General features: G+C 47.6%; 1 protein-coding gene across 1 annotated transcript in view; it reads right to left on the bottom strand.

Annotated features, from left to right (window-relative positions):
• Positions 1–15,213, bottom strand: part of LOC117440243 (midasin-like) — a 67,618-nt gene that overhangs the window by 11,987 nt on the left and 40,418 nt on the right. Inside the window, 12 exon segments of the mRNA XM_034076535.2 lie at positions 347–478; positions 568–743; positions 864–999; positions 2,803–2,940; positions 3,467–3,579; positions 3,582–3,627; positions 4,398–4,597; positions 5,537–5,662; positions 7,715–7,941; positions 8,471–8,878; positions 10,436–10,551; positions 14,860–14,965. Of these exon segments, the coding sequence (XP_033932426.1) occupies positions 347–478; positions 568–743; positions 864–999; positions 2,803–2,940; positions 3,467–3,579; positions 3,582–3,627; positions 4,398–4,597; positions 5,537–5,662; positions 7,715–7,941; positions 8,471–8,878; positions 10,436–10,551; positions 14,860–14,965 (1,924 nt within the window).

Raw genomic sequence — 15,213 nt, 5'->3', positions numbered from 1 at the left:
TGAAAACCATCCTGGAAGAAAAAGCTCCGTCTCCAGGGAACCAGAAGCAGAAGCTCCATGGGTCCCAGAGGGGCCTTTACAGTGCTCCAGCAACAAGAGGCGGGACGGGTGCAAAGGGAGGCAGGCAGTGATACAGAACATAAGCTCACTGATGTAAGAGAGAAAAGCATACATTGGTAATAATAGATACACATAAGACAAATAAGTACACATCTATGGCTCAACAATTAGGGGCAACAATTTAAACAACTAAGTGACATATAAAGCACTAATGGACATAATTAAAGAACTAAGAGACATGAAGGGTGAAGGGTTAGTGGGGGGGGGGGTCTGTGGTTGTGACTACCTCATCTCCTTGTTCATTGATCTTTTCTTTCTCCTCCATGTCCATCTGCTCATCTTTGTCCTGCTTCTTCTTGTCTTTGTTGGGGTCTGCAGCATCCAAGTTGTCGTCGTTAGCAACCATCTCAGATTCCCCCTGAGAACAGGGACAGGAGAAGTCACGGGTTTCAAAAGGTTTCATTCAACCGGTGCATCAGTTCATGTAACCTGGTGGGGACTCTGTACCTCATCCATGCCCTGGCCGGACTCTTCCTCCTTGTCACTTCCTTCCTCCTCCTCATCATCATCATCATCATCCCCCCACATCCTCTCATCCAGAGTGTCTGTCTGTCCTTCCCCCAGGTCACCCATCTTCTTATCCAGATCCTGGTCCTCCTCTTTCCCCGAGTCCTCATCTTCACCTGCAAAGGATAAAGAAATGACCATCCATTCAGACTCGAACCGTCCCTAACGTAGCCAGCACGCGGAAGTCAAGAGACACATCTTGAAAGGATTCCCCCAGAGACCACGCTTCAGGTCACCTGCTTCATTCTCATCCCCATCATGCATCTGGCCATCAAAGTCATCTGACATCTCGATGGCGTTGTCCTCCGCCTTGATATTCCCTTTCTCCTGCTCCTCCTCCTTCTCCTGACCCTCCTGCAGAGTGTCCTCCACCTGGGGAAGAACAATTTGGGTTTATATATAAAAAACTGACATTCAGCGGCTTATGGAAATCAATGACTCGTTCATTAATACTTAGTCTAAACTTCTTCAAAGTGTTCAGCTCTTGATTTATGTTGCTATAGTCTGTATGTTCCTCAGTTGGACAGGACCCACAATGCAATATGAAAGCAGGCTGCTCTACTCAGCCGCAGCATGGCGTGTCATTGCTGCTATACATGTTGGACATTGCTTTTGAAAGAACAAAAGGTTACACTACAAAAACGTGAAGTCTTGCCGAGCATATTTTAACACTTTTGAGCATTTCTGGCTTATTTTGTAACAACATTTCCTGATCCTGGTCAAAGAGTTCAGAATTAGGTTTCCCAGATAATTAAAAGATCTTATTTCAAGAAAGTCTTGAGGAAAATATTCACTTGTTACAAGTGAACACCCCTTGTTCTTATTCTGGAGCAGCATTGCTCTCAGTGGACCAGAGCCACGAGCCTTTCCCAGGTTCAAAGCGCACCTCTCGGCCATCAGCCGCTGACGTGAGTTTGGTTCTGAACAAGCTCAGCTAATTAAGACCAAGAGAAGAGGAAAGCTCCGACAAGCATTAAGTCACATTTGACCGTAGGGGTGGGCGATATGACGATATATATTGTCGAGACGATATTACTGTAGGTCTCCACGACATGCCTTTTCAGAGATATCATATCTATGGTGATAGTGCACCAGGGTAGGATTTTCACGGCGACCATGACGGCCAGTCTTGCCGTGAAGCCCCGAAAATAATTGTACGTCCTACGGCCACCATGGCCTGCGTGCCCCTGATACTGTTAACATCTCGAAGTTGCTTTAAAAGCGTCAGAACAGGTTTCTGAACTGCGTTCTGCTGCGTTCACAACGGACGCAATGCGAATATTCTCACCCTAACCGCTGGAGTTTCACCGCGGCTGTCAGCTGTGTTTACTCCCGTCATTCAAACAGGACACGCTGGAGAGGGGCGGGGCTTATATCCATGTAAATACTGTGGTGGAAACCAACTACGACCAAATTAACCTATTTTACCGTGATTTCATTGTAATACACGTTTCAACATGATGCCGAAGTAACTACATACTGACAACGGTTAGTAAAACCCAAGCTGTCTAGTCAGGATTCAGACAGTATTGCACTTCATTTATTGTCTTGGTTGATTCTGTTGGCTTATATTTTATTTTATCAATAAGGTATTTATATTGTTTTTCCCTTTTTAAACAGATGTTCAGTTATGTGAAAGTCTTTGATTGCACTTCAAGTCTAAAGTTTACATTTTAATTGTTTGGCACTGACTTTTCCTTATTGATGTTTTACTCTCCTTTTCATGTGTATTGATGTTACATCACTGCTAGTGCTGCCTAAAACAGAAAGTGAAATATAATACTGAGAAACTGTGCCTTGAATATATTTTATTTTATTTAGCAAGAGAGTGCACTTGACTTGGTGAAGAAACCAGGTGTAGGCCTACCACTTGAACACTGAGGAAGCCATAAGAACATTCCTGTTGAATTGTTCATTCAGGGCTTCATGCAGAATTAAAACCAGCTTGATGGTATCTTGGTCTGTGACTCCTTTTTATTTGAGTTGTGTCACCTTGTAGGTGCTTGGACTGTTAAGTCATTTGAAAAATAACCATAATAACCGACATGAAAAAATATCGTGATAAATATCGTCTATCGTGATACTGCTTGAAAAATATCGTGATATTATATTTTTCAATATCGCCCACCCCTATTTGACCATGATTATTTTGTGAAAATGTACAAGTGAAGTTACCTGATCCTCATTCTCGATCTTGTCGCTGACGTCTTTGGAGCCCTCTCCCTCTCCTATTCCTCCGCCCTCATTCTCGTGGAACTCCGTGGCTCCTTCTCCATCTCCACCAGCCATCAGCTCCTGAGGCAGGCAGAAACCCTGAGGGGGGGGCACAACAAACATTGAGCCACTGCATGACTGCATTTTAGATGACCACTCACTGCAATATTGCTAAAGTAAGGTGAAGGGAAACTACACGAGTACTGACTGAATACACACTATCCTGGCCATCATCAATATTGACATATCAGTTATTCATCATGATTATTCTTTGGGAATTGAAAAAAATATACTGTTTATATACATATATTTATTTTTGTATTCAAATTCAAACAAACTGCTTTCACTTCCTTGCTGGGGTACGAACTGTTTGTCACAGCAGCAACATTTCTTTAAAATAAAATACAAATAAAGACAAACATACATTTTTAAAAACTATATACATAAATACATAAAAAAGCCATATATTCAGAGGAGTATCTAAACACTATCAAATAATTGCACTTTGAGATCAAATGAAGAGGCTGAATTAAGCTCTTGTAAAAGTGTTATGTGAATAAACCTTGGAGTAAAGCACGCGCCCACAAAGCAAACCCCATGTAATGAGAGATTGTGTTGCCCCTACCTTCTGAGCGAGCTCGCTGAAGATGTTGGCCAGCACCGACAGCAGCTTGCCGGTGCTCCTGTGAGCCCCCAGACACACAGCCATGTAGGTGCGCACCGTGTCCGAGTACACCCCAGCAGCGGCTCCAGCTGCACCAGCATCCTGACCGCTCTGTCCACCTCCTACACACACACACACACACACACACACACACACACACACACACACACACACAACACACACACACACACACCACACACACACACACACCACACACACACACAACACACACACACACACACACACACACACACACACACCACACACACACACACACACACACACACACACACACACACACACACACACACACACACACACACCACACACACACACCACACACACACACACACACACACACACACACACACACACACACACACACACACAGGGTCAGGTGCAACTGAGCTAGAGGCCTCATTCTGACATGAAACAAGCTTCTCACACCGTTATCAAATCAAACTTGATTTATGAAGCACTCTTCAGACACAAAGGTGCAAAGTGCTTCACAATTCAAACACATACACAATCTATAAAGAAACTATCTCCCCTTTATGTAATAACCAGAGTAACATGTGAAAAATAACATTAGTAGCAACACACATATATTGTATATAGATACATATAAAATAAAATAAAGAATACAAATACAATTCAGTTAGAAGCTTAAAAAGGTGGGTCTGCCCTCAGGTCTTGGCCAGTGATAACAAAAAGAGGCCTCACCGAGGGTCTGTGTTCTGACTTTGGGTTTGACCTGAGTGTTCTAGAGGGCTCATGCTGACGGTTAGCAAATCCGATAAATAGCTTTGTAGGCCCAAGACCATTAAGAGCTTTCAAAACCGATTCAAGTATCTTTAAATGGATTTGAATTGATAAGGGTGGTTGTTGGTACCTGGAGCTGCAGGGGCTGGCAGGAGTCTCTGTGGGTCTTCAGGAGGTCCAGCAGCCTCTCCAGCCCTGCGCTGACCTCTCCCAGGCTCAGAGCCGCCACCTCGGCCTCCAGCTCCCCCTCCAGCAGCACAGTCAGGTGACCCGGCTTCAGCAGGTCCTCCATGGGCTTTTCATCCCCCTTCTCCTCCTCCTCAGCACCCTCTGAAACATCACATGTACACAACATTATATCCTTTGTATTAATGCTGTATAATAATATATCGGCAGAGGCTTTTATACGACGGGTCCTTTTTCTGTCTCATGCACAAGACTTTGAAAGTCGCCAATACTAGCCATTATCAAGCCATTATCAAGCCATTATCAAGCCATTATCAAGCCATTATCAAGCCATTATCAAGCCATTATCAAGCCATTATCAAGCCATTATCAAGCCATTATCAAGCCATTATCAAGCCATTATCAAGCCTTGCTCAGGACTTAGTTTTCCCTGTATTTTTAAAAGGGGAGAAACAACACACAGGCCATCACTAGCTGCACTGCATGTAGAATGCCCTCTTTGAATGTAAGATACAACACTTATTCAAATGTAAGATACAACTGACAAAGACCATGGGTGTTTCTCAATGTCGAGGACGCTTGCTTGGTAGCACATGTCTTCCGAGTCACTTGCTTCAGAAGCGAGGCAAGAATCCTTCCTGGCATTCGGAAAACGAAGAGTGGAACAGGCGAGCAGGTGTGCGTCATATGAGAGGCCCCGCCTTACATTTTCCGCCACAGATTTGGGGAAATTGGTCCGTGCGCAAAGCATTGTGGGGACTTTAAGACCGCGGAGTCTACACATGTGCAGCCTCGAAATGTTTCGCTACGAAGTAGGCCGGGCTCGGTAGGTTTCCAAGTATGCTGGACATTGGAACAGTCCTTCGGCGTCACTCAATGACGTAGTATGCTTCAAATAGTGGCTCTAGAGCAGCCTTCCTCGACATTGAGAAACACCCCCTGTCTGAAGCTGGTGTCTGCAGTCAACCAGAAGTAACAAACCTGGACTGTTGGGCAGTCTGAAAAAGCCCAGTCTTTGTAAGCATGCTTATTAAAGTATCAGAATAAGGTGGAAATGTGTGGTGGGCACTTCATCATTCTCACCTGTCTTCACGTCTCCAGGCTGCTCTCTCTCCCTCCTCTTCACCAGCGCCTGGACAGCACACAGCACTGTGTTGATGTGAGTCTCCAGCTCAGCAGAGAACTCCGTACAGAAAGCCGTCTGGAGGTCTGTTGGGGAAAGAAGCAGAGGAGCCATGGCACGAGATGTGATTTGTAGCTGAAGTTACTTTGTTATCCTCCTCGATTTGTGTTTATATCCGTCAGTGAGGTGTCTGTCGGGATGGGTACCGAGCCCCGGTATTAAACGGGCCCCGGGGTGAATTATTAAAGCCCGTGGTACCGTTAAGCTCCAACGTTATCGGTCTTTTTATCAGTACTGCAGACATTTAAAATATATGTCATATGTATCACATGACACGTCACTTGTTAGACGCTTTTATCCAAAGCGACTTACATCCTCAATACTGTGGGCGATCCCCACTGGAGCAACTTGGGGTGAAGTGTCTCAGGGACACAACGACATGCTGACTGCAGTGCGGTTTGAACCTGTGGCCCCTTCATCCCAACACCAACACACAACCCACTGCGCCACACGCCTCCCGTATCATGCTACACAAACATTATATTGCAGTTTTAGTGTCGCCAACTCTGTTTTCTAACATGCAAAAAGACTGCATCGATCTTTCCAATCCAGACGAGAGATCTCTCCCCCCCGTCTGTGTGCGAGGGGACGGAGCAGTTTAAGCACACGCGGCTGCTACATGCAGCAACACACACACACACACACACACACACACACACACACACACACACACACACACACACACACACACACACACACACACACACACACACACACACACACACACACACACACACACACACACACACACACACACACACACACACACACACACACACACACACACACACACACACACACACACACACACACACACACCACACACACACACACACACACACACACACACACACACACACACACGGCAGAGATGGCGGAGAGAACGCGCTCCGAGGTTTGGTTAAAATGTACCCGCCTCGATGTGGACAATGCTCGTTACTAAAAGCGCTCCACATCCAGACGGAGGAATGCACCGGGTTCCACTGTCTCTCTAGCAGCTCTGTAGCTCCATCCACGAGGAACGTTTCCACGTCAGGTGTTCTGTATGCTAGCAGCAACACACGGAGTTAACTCATTATTCAAACATGGGTTATGATTAGAGGAAACTGAGTTATTTATTTTGTTAAAGTTTCAGCTATTCTGTTTACAGTTCTGTCATCACATTATTTAATACGATTTGTTAAAACATTGTTGTTTCTTTTGATGTGAAATATTATCCATCCATCTTCTCCCGCTTATCCGTGGTCGGGTCGCGGGGGTAGCAGTTCCAGCAGAGAGCCCCAAACTTTCTTTTCCCTGGCGACATCAACCAGCTCTGACTGGGGGATCCCAAGGCGCTCCCAGGCCAGCGAAGAGATATAATCCCTCCACCTGGTCCTAGGTCTACCCCTTGGTCTCTTCCCAGCTGGACATGCCTGGAACACCTCCCTAGGGAGGCGCCCAGGTGGCATCCTAACTAGGTGCCCGAACCACCTCAACTGGCTCCTTTCGACGCGAAGGAGGAGCGGCTCAACTCCGAGTCCCTCCCTGATGACCGAACTTCTCACCTTATCCCTAAGGGAGACGCCAGCCACCCTGCGGAGAAAACCCATCTCGGCCGCTTGTATCCGCGATCTCGTTCTTTCGGTCATGACCCATCCTTCATGACCATAGGTGAGGGTAGGAACGAAAATGGCCCGGTAGACAGAGAGCTTTGCCTTCTGGCTCAGCTCCCTTTTCGTCACAACGGTGCGGTAAAGCGACTGCAGTACCGCTCCCGCTGCTCCGATTCTCCGGCCCATCTCACGCTCCATTGTTCCCTCACTCGAGAACAAGACCCCGAGATACTTGAACTCCTTCACTTGGGGTAAGAAATATTATTTATTTTATTTAAATAAAAAGCAATGTTCATTTTGTTCACAATTTGTTAAGTTAATTTACCTTATTTTTTCTCCAAAAGAACCGATAAGAGTACCGTTAAAAGACCGGATCGATAAGCGCTATCGATAAAAGTAGTAGTACCGTTAAAACCATCCCCATCCCCATCCCTAGGTGTCTGTTGGTGATATCTGAAGGTGTGACACGACAGGCTCACTCACCTGAGGGCTGGGGTCCCAGAGACAGCAGCTGGGTCTTCCAGGTGGTGAACTCACTGATGTTGGCCTCCAACTGTCCTCTGACGTACTGCAGGCTCTGGGTGATGGTGGGCTGGCTGTCTGCACCCCCCACACCCAGGGTGGGGGTGAACAGCTGCTCCACACTGGGCATCTGAGCCGCCACCTCTGCAAGCTGATCGAAGGCTGAGCAGCATGTGAGAAAGTGTTCCCTGTGGAGAGCAGACACCAGAGTTTAGGGTGACCAGCAGAGGTGGGAAGTAACTAAGTACATTTACTTTCGAGGTACTTTTACTTTACTTGAGTATTTCAATTCTTTGCTACTTTGTACTTCTACTCCACTACAATTCTGAGGTAAATGGTGTACTTTTCCTCCACTACATGTATTTAATACCTTTAGTTACTCTACAGATGTGGATGAATGATGTGAAATATAATCAAGTGTTAAATCAGACTTTAGTTCCAGCTGGAGTAAATCCACCAGCTACCCTGCAGTCTACAAAAGATTTAGAACTAATTCAAACTAAATATATTAGTCTGAAATGGGCAAATCTGCATAATGAGTATGTTTACTTTTGATTGACATCTGACACAGCTAATGCGGATCGCCCTCTCTTGCTTTCTAAACAGCCATTGGTTAAAAGCCACGTCAACTGTCGTGTAGTGGCACCCAGGACAAATGATAGAAATGTTCCAGCGGGACCCCTGCCCTCCCCGTCAGGTAAACAGCTCGCGTGTTACCGTGAGTGCAGCTGTCTCTCAGAGGTCTGCTGAGCGACCCCGTCCAGCTCCACCTTCAGGGCCTGAGTCTGCTTCAGCATCAGGTTCATGCTCTGGTTCAGCTGGCTCCAGGCGGGGTCTCCTCTCCGCAGCAGACAGCCGGGGGGTTGGCGCTGAGTGGCCAGTGGGGAGGGGCACCTCAGGGTGAGCTGCCTACCGCCCCCCCCCTCCTCCTTCTGCTGGAGGTCCTCGGGGCAGCACTGCAGCAGCCAGGCCAGCTGCTGCAGGAGGGTGGAGCACTGAGCGGCCAGCGCCTGGCCCCGGCCCACCCACTCTCTGAGGGAGGCCTGGGGGGGCAGGGTGCAGCCGGGGGCCTCACTGTGGCCCTGCAGGTCGGCCTTAAGGCCCTGAACACTGTCTGTCAGCCTCCTGGGAGCGGGATGAGAGAAGAAGGGTTAGAAGGCAGCCCACACATTGTTCCATCGGAGGGATAGAACTAAAGTGCAGCTGAGGATGAAGATAGGATGAAGAGAAGATATACTTTACTGATCCCAAATTGTTTAAATGTTTTTGTTCGAGCAGCATGTCAAAACAAGGCATTGCAAATCATTTGAAATAAAAAGAATAGAAAATAAACAAAATAAAAACAGAACTCAAAAGTATACTGTGAAAGATAAATGTGTTACTCTATACTTCTATTAAATGCAATAATACAAATGTACCTAGTATTATACAACGCTATCAAACTGTGGATGCACGTTAAAGTTAAACATGAATAATATAACACTTTGGAACATGCATAATGATTACTCTTGATATTTTGATGACCATTTTTGCCGTTATTTTACATAACTCTTTTATTTCAGAACTTCTATAGGGGTTAGTCTTCGGTAAAGGATCTTCCATCACTGTTTCTGGCTGCTGTGAGGAATCTGACCCTGACCTCTGACCTCGCTGTGTGCAGGCCATGATGAATACAAACAAGTTTCCCCAATAGGCGCTTTCACACCCGAGTACTGTTCCCAGTATAGTTACGATAGCTCTTGAAATCTTGCGTTCAGACCAAAAAAATCTAAGTACTGGGAACTAAGTACGGCAAAGTACTTGGTGTGAAAGCGCCTAAAGGGATCAATAATTAAAATGTAATAATACTAAAATAATATTGCTTTTCTATTTTTAACCGGATGCCAACATGACATGTGTATAATTATTTTAAATTACTGTATATATTTCCTCTTTAAAATCCTTTTTTTGCACCAGGTGTGTTTAGTCTTTAAACAACAACCTGTTGTCCAACTTCCAAAATCTAGATTCAGCTTTTATTTACACTTAAAGGCGGGGTAGGTCATTCACTTCAGATACACTTCTTGTTATATTCCATGGATGCTCTTAACATCCCGATAGCAATGAATATCTGAAGTGCTTTGACAACAAATACATTAAAATATATCATCTGTAGAAGCCGTGGCGCTGTAGAAAGCACGACCAATCATCTGAGCCGGCTAAAGTAACTGGATGGCCTACCTGCCTGTCAGCCTTCCATCTGTGCACACACTTATCTCGTGCCCTCATTGGTCATGTGCGCAGAGTTTCTCCGGTTGTGTACTTTCAAATTCTAGCGCACTCGAGCTGGTTCCTCCATTCTTACCTACCCCACCTTTAACTCTTACTTCTTATCAACTTTTGTCCTCCAAGTTTGACTATTTATAAAGAATTTAGTATAAGTACACATGTTACACCTTTTGCTGTAAGGCAACTTGATTCCTACTTATTACCACAGGATTGACTCTTTTTAAACGTATGGTGAATAGACCTCATTTACACAAAACCAAACCTTATTTCAGAGTTATAAAAGAAACACATGTTGAATGATTTTACAAACCATACATTTTCTTTTCTTTGTTAGAAAGGAAGGAATGCAATACAAGTATTTGTTAAACTGGTTGAAAGTGATGCACGGCCTGTGAGAGCGGAGCAGGGACTGACCTGAGGTGGAGCCACTGCTCCGTCAGCCCGGCCAGGCGCTGCCTCTGCTGGAGGAGCAGCTTGAAGAGGTGAGAGGAGAAGCCTCTGCAGCGGTCGATGTTCCCCACTCCCAGCTCCTGCACACACACAGAGACACAGAGACACTTCAGACCACACACACACACAGAGACACAGAGACACTTCAGACCACACACACACACAGAGACACAGAGACACTTCAGACCAGCGGGACACACACACAGAGACACAGAGACACTTCAGACCACACACACACACACAGAGACACAGAGACACTTCAGACCACACAGAGACACAGAGACACTTCAGACCACACACACACACAGAGACACAGAGACACTTCAGACCAGCGGGACACACACACAGAGACACAGAGACACTTCAGACCACACACACACACACAGAGACACAGAGACACTTCAGACCACACAGAGACACAGAGACACTTCAGACCACACACACACACAGAGACACAGAGACACTTCAGACCAGCGGGACACACACACAGAGACACAGAGACACTTCAGACCACACACACACACACACAGAGACACAGAGACACTTCAGACCAGCGGGACACACACACAGAGACACAGAGACACTTCAGACCACACACACACACAGAGACACAGAGACACTTCAGACCACCGGGACACACACACACAGAGACACAGAGACACTTCAGACCACCGGGACACACACACAGAGACACAGAGACACTTCAGACCACACACACACACAGAGACACAGAGACACTTCAGACCACACACACACACACACACACACACACACACACACACACACACACACACACACACACACACACACACACACACACACACACACACACACACACACACACACAGAGACACTTCAGACCACCGGGACACACACACACAGAGACACTTCAGACCACACACACACACAGAGACACAGAGACACTTCAGACCACACACACACACACAGAGACACAGAGACACTTCAGACCACAGGGCCACACACACAGAGACACAGAGACACTTCAGACCACACACACACAGAGACACTTCAGACCACACACACACACAGAGACACAGAGACACTTCAGACCACACACACACACACAGAGACACAGAGACACTTCAGACCAGCGGCCACACACACACAGAGACACAGAGACACTTCAGACCACAGGGCCACACACACAGAGACACAGAGACACTTCAGACCAGCGGCCACACACACACAGAGACACTTCAGACCACCGGGACACACACACACAGAGACACTTCAGACCAGCGGCCACACACACACAGAGACACTTCAGACCACCGGGACACACACACACAGAGACACTTCAGACCAGCGGCCACACACACACAGAGACACTTCAGACCACACACACACACAGAGACACAGAGACACTTCAGACCAGCGGCCACACACACACAGAGACACAGAGACACTTCAGACCACAGGGCCACACACACAGAGACACAGAGACACTTCAGACCACACACACACACACACAGAGACACTTCAGACCACACACACACACACACACACACACACACACACACACACACACACACACACACACACACACACACAGAGACACTTCAGACCACCGGGACACACACACACAGAGACACTTCAGACCACACACACACACAGAGACACAGAGACACTTCAGACCACACACACACACAGAGACACAGAGACACTTCAGACCAGCGGCCACACACACACAGAGACACAGAGACACTTCAGACCACAGGGCCACACACACAGAGACACAGAGACACTTCAGACCAGCGGCCACACACACACAGAGACACTTCAGACCACCGGGACACACACACACAGAGACACTTCAGACCAGCGGCCACACACACACAGAGACACTTCAGACCAGCGGCCACACACACACAGAGACACTTCAGACCACCGGGACACACACACACAGAGACACTTCAGACCAGCGGCCACACACACACAGAGACACTTCAGACCACACACACACACAGAGACACAGAGACACTTCAGACCAGCGGCCACACACACACAGAGACACAGAGACACTTCAGACCACAGGGCCACACACACAGAGACACAGAGACACTTCAGACCAGCGGCCACACACACACAGAGACACTTCAGACCACCGGGACACACACACACAGAGACACTTCAGACCAGCGGCCACACACACACAGAGACACTTCAGACCAGCGGCCACACACACACAGAGACACTTCAGACCACCGGGACACACACACACAGAGACACTTCAGACCAGCGGCCACACACACACAGAGACACTTCAGACCACACACACACAGAGACACTTCAGACCACCGGGACACACACACACAGAGACACTTCAGACCACCGGGACACACACACACAGAGACACTTCAGACCAGCGGCCACACACACACAGAGACACTTCAGACCACCGGGACACACACACACAGAGACACTTCAGACCAGCGGCCACACACACACAGAGACACTTCAGACCACACACACACACAGAGACACAGAGACACTTCAGACCAGCGGCCACACACACACAGAGACACAGAGACACTTCAGACCACACACACACAGAGACACTTCAGACCAGCGGCCACACACACACAGAGACACTTCAGACCACACACACACACAGAGACACAGAGACACTTCAGACCAGCGGCCACACACACACACACATGCTGCTTTCACACCAGCGCTTTTCCCTTTCTAGCTCCGAGCGGGAGCTTTTCTGGTTCAGCTCCGGTTTCCCTTTTCAGCTCCCGCTCTGTGCACACCGCCCACTGGCGCCCCAGAGCTGCCCCTGCTGCGTCATGACGTCACCGTTTACATCGCTGATTTGCCCCCAACGGCAGCTCACAACAACAACAACAGCGTCGGGTCGATGATCGTGTTGCTTTTAATCACACGAAGCCAGAATAAATTGGATAACGACTTCTCCAACCTTATGCTTTTCTCCAGAGTGCCGTGGTTCATTGTTTATTAATGTGTTTCTGCAGCATTTACCGACCGCTGCAGCGCTGCTCTTCCACGGGAGTTTATTCTCCCGTTAGCTCCCGTTAGCTCACACTGCAGCGGCCGCTCTAAAGTATCACTGTCCGACTCACACAAGCAGCTGATGCATATCCCCATTTCCCCTTAGCCTAAGTGAATGTGTGTCAGTCTGAATTGACACTGTTTGGTATCACAACGCTGTTATGAAAGTTTCTCTGGTATAAAACGGGTGATGTTACCATAGCAACCGAAGCTAAACTGACTACTTGCATCCGATAGCTGCAGTAATACAAAACAACACGTCTGTCTCTCTCCACAATGATCGATAACAGTGAACGGATGGTCAAAGTAAGGCACAAATAAACAGAATCACACGAAGCCTGGTTAGTGCTGCCTGACTTTATAAAGTGTGTTTATAGGCACTACTGCTTGTAGGCAGGCTGACAGTCGACCCATGGGAGGTGGGTTTAGTTTCCTGCACGCCTCGACGTAAGAGAGACGTAAGTGACGCCACCTCTTAGCTCCGAAGCTCTTGCCTCTAGACCGACAATTTTTTGGAGCTGGAAGTGAACCCGATTCCGGAGCTAAGAGCCGGCGCCGCTGCGGTGTGAACAGGAAAAAACGGCGCTTTTCAGGCTCCAGCTCCGAGCCGGAGCTGAAAAGGCGCTGGTGTGAAAGGGGCATCAGAGACACAGAGACACTTCAGACCACCGGGCCACACACACACACAGAGGCCCCCAATTCCAAACCACGCCCTCCCCCTCCCCCTACACACTCCCCCTCCGTGACGGAGTGAACTCCGTGGAGTGACACACGAGGCCCCTCCTGTCAGGTGGAGGGAGTGAACACAGCAGCAAGCTTTGGGACGGCCTCCCCTCTCCGGCACAAACAGGAAGTGCCGTAACTGTATGTAACAACGGTTTCAAATCAGCATCTCTCACAAAACATGTAAATGAATAACTCAAACAAAACTCCAAACATCTTTACAAAGCTCTTTTAGTTTTAAACCTGATGTTTATAAGCTTCTTCGTTTTTGCAACAGTCTGTAAATATTAGGGTTGCCAGAAACTGACCATGATCAAAATCGATTATTCGGCAGCCCTAGCGAATAATAATCGATTATTCGACCGACCGACCGTGATGCTACTTTGTCCTTCTACAATTCAAAAGTAAATGGTGCTTCTCTTCCACTGCATGTATCTAATCCCTTTAGTTACTTCACAGACGTGGATGAATGATGGTAAATCTAACCAAGTGTTGAATCAGACTTGAGTTCCACATGGAGTGAATCCACCAGCTGCCCTGCAGTCTACATCTGAGTCATGTTCCTCCTCTGCTCATCCCTACGCCCTGTAGACAGAGAGGAGTGACTGGTGTTATATTGCTCTATTGACCTTGGCAGCGCTCTGCAGAGCCGTCAGCATGGCGCTCCTCCTCGCCCAGGAGCGGTAGAAGTACTTCTGACATCCCTCCCAGGCTGCCAGCAGCTCTGTGAACAACCTGCAGCACAGAACAGAGAGCCGTCAGAGAGGTCACGACAGAGCCTAGTTTATCAGGGACATCAATGATGGTGACGGAAACAAATCAATGACGTTGTACAGGGTAAAGAAGAGACATTCTGGGGATCCATTCCATCTAACTCATGGATATGATAGATGGCACAACTGGAGGAGCAATATACAACGCGTTACAGTCATCAGATTACATTTGTCTGCAACGCGTTGACAAATGGGCTGGTGAACCCACTC

This window comes from Pseudochaenichthys georgianus, chromosome 24 (genome assembly GCF_902827115.2).
Source record: "Pseudochaenichthys georgianus chromosome 24, fPseGeo1.2, whole genome shotgun sequence".
NCBI classification, from domain to species: Eukaryota; Metazoa; Chordata; class Actinopteri; order Perciformes; family Channichthyidae; genus Pseudochaenichthys; species Pseudochaenichthys georgianus.
Note: the sequence above shows the minus strand (reverse complement) of the source record. Positions and strands in the feature narration are given on the sequence as shown.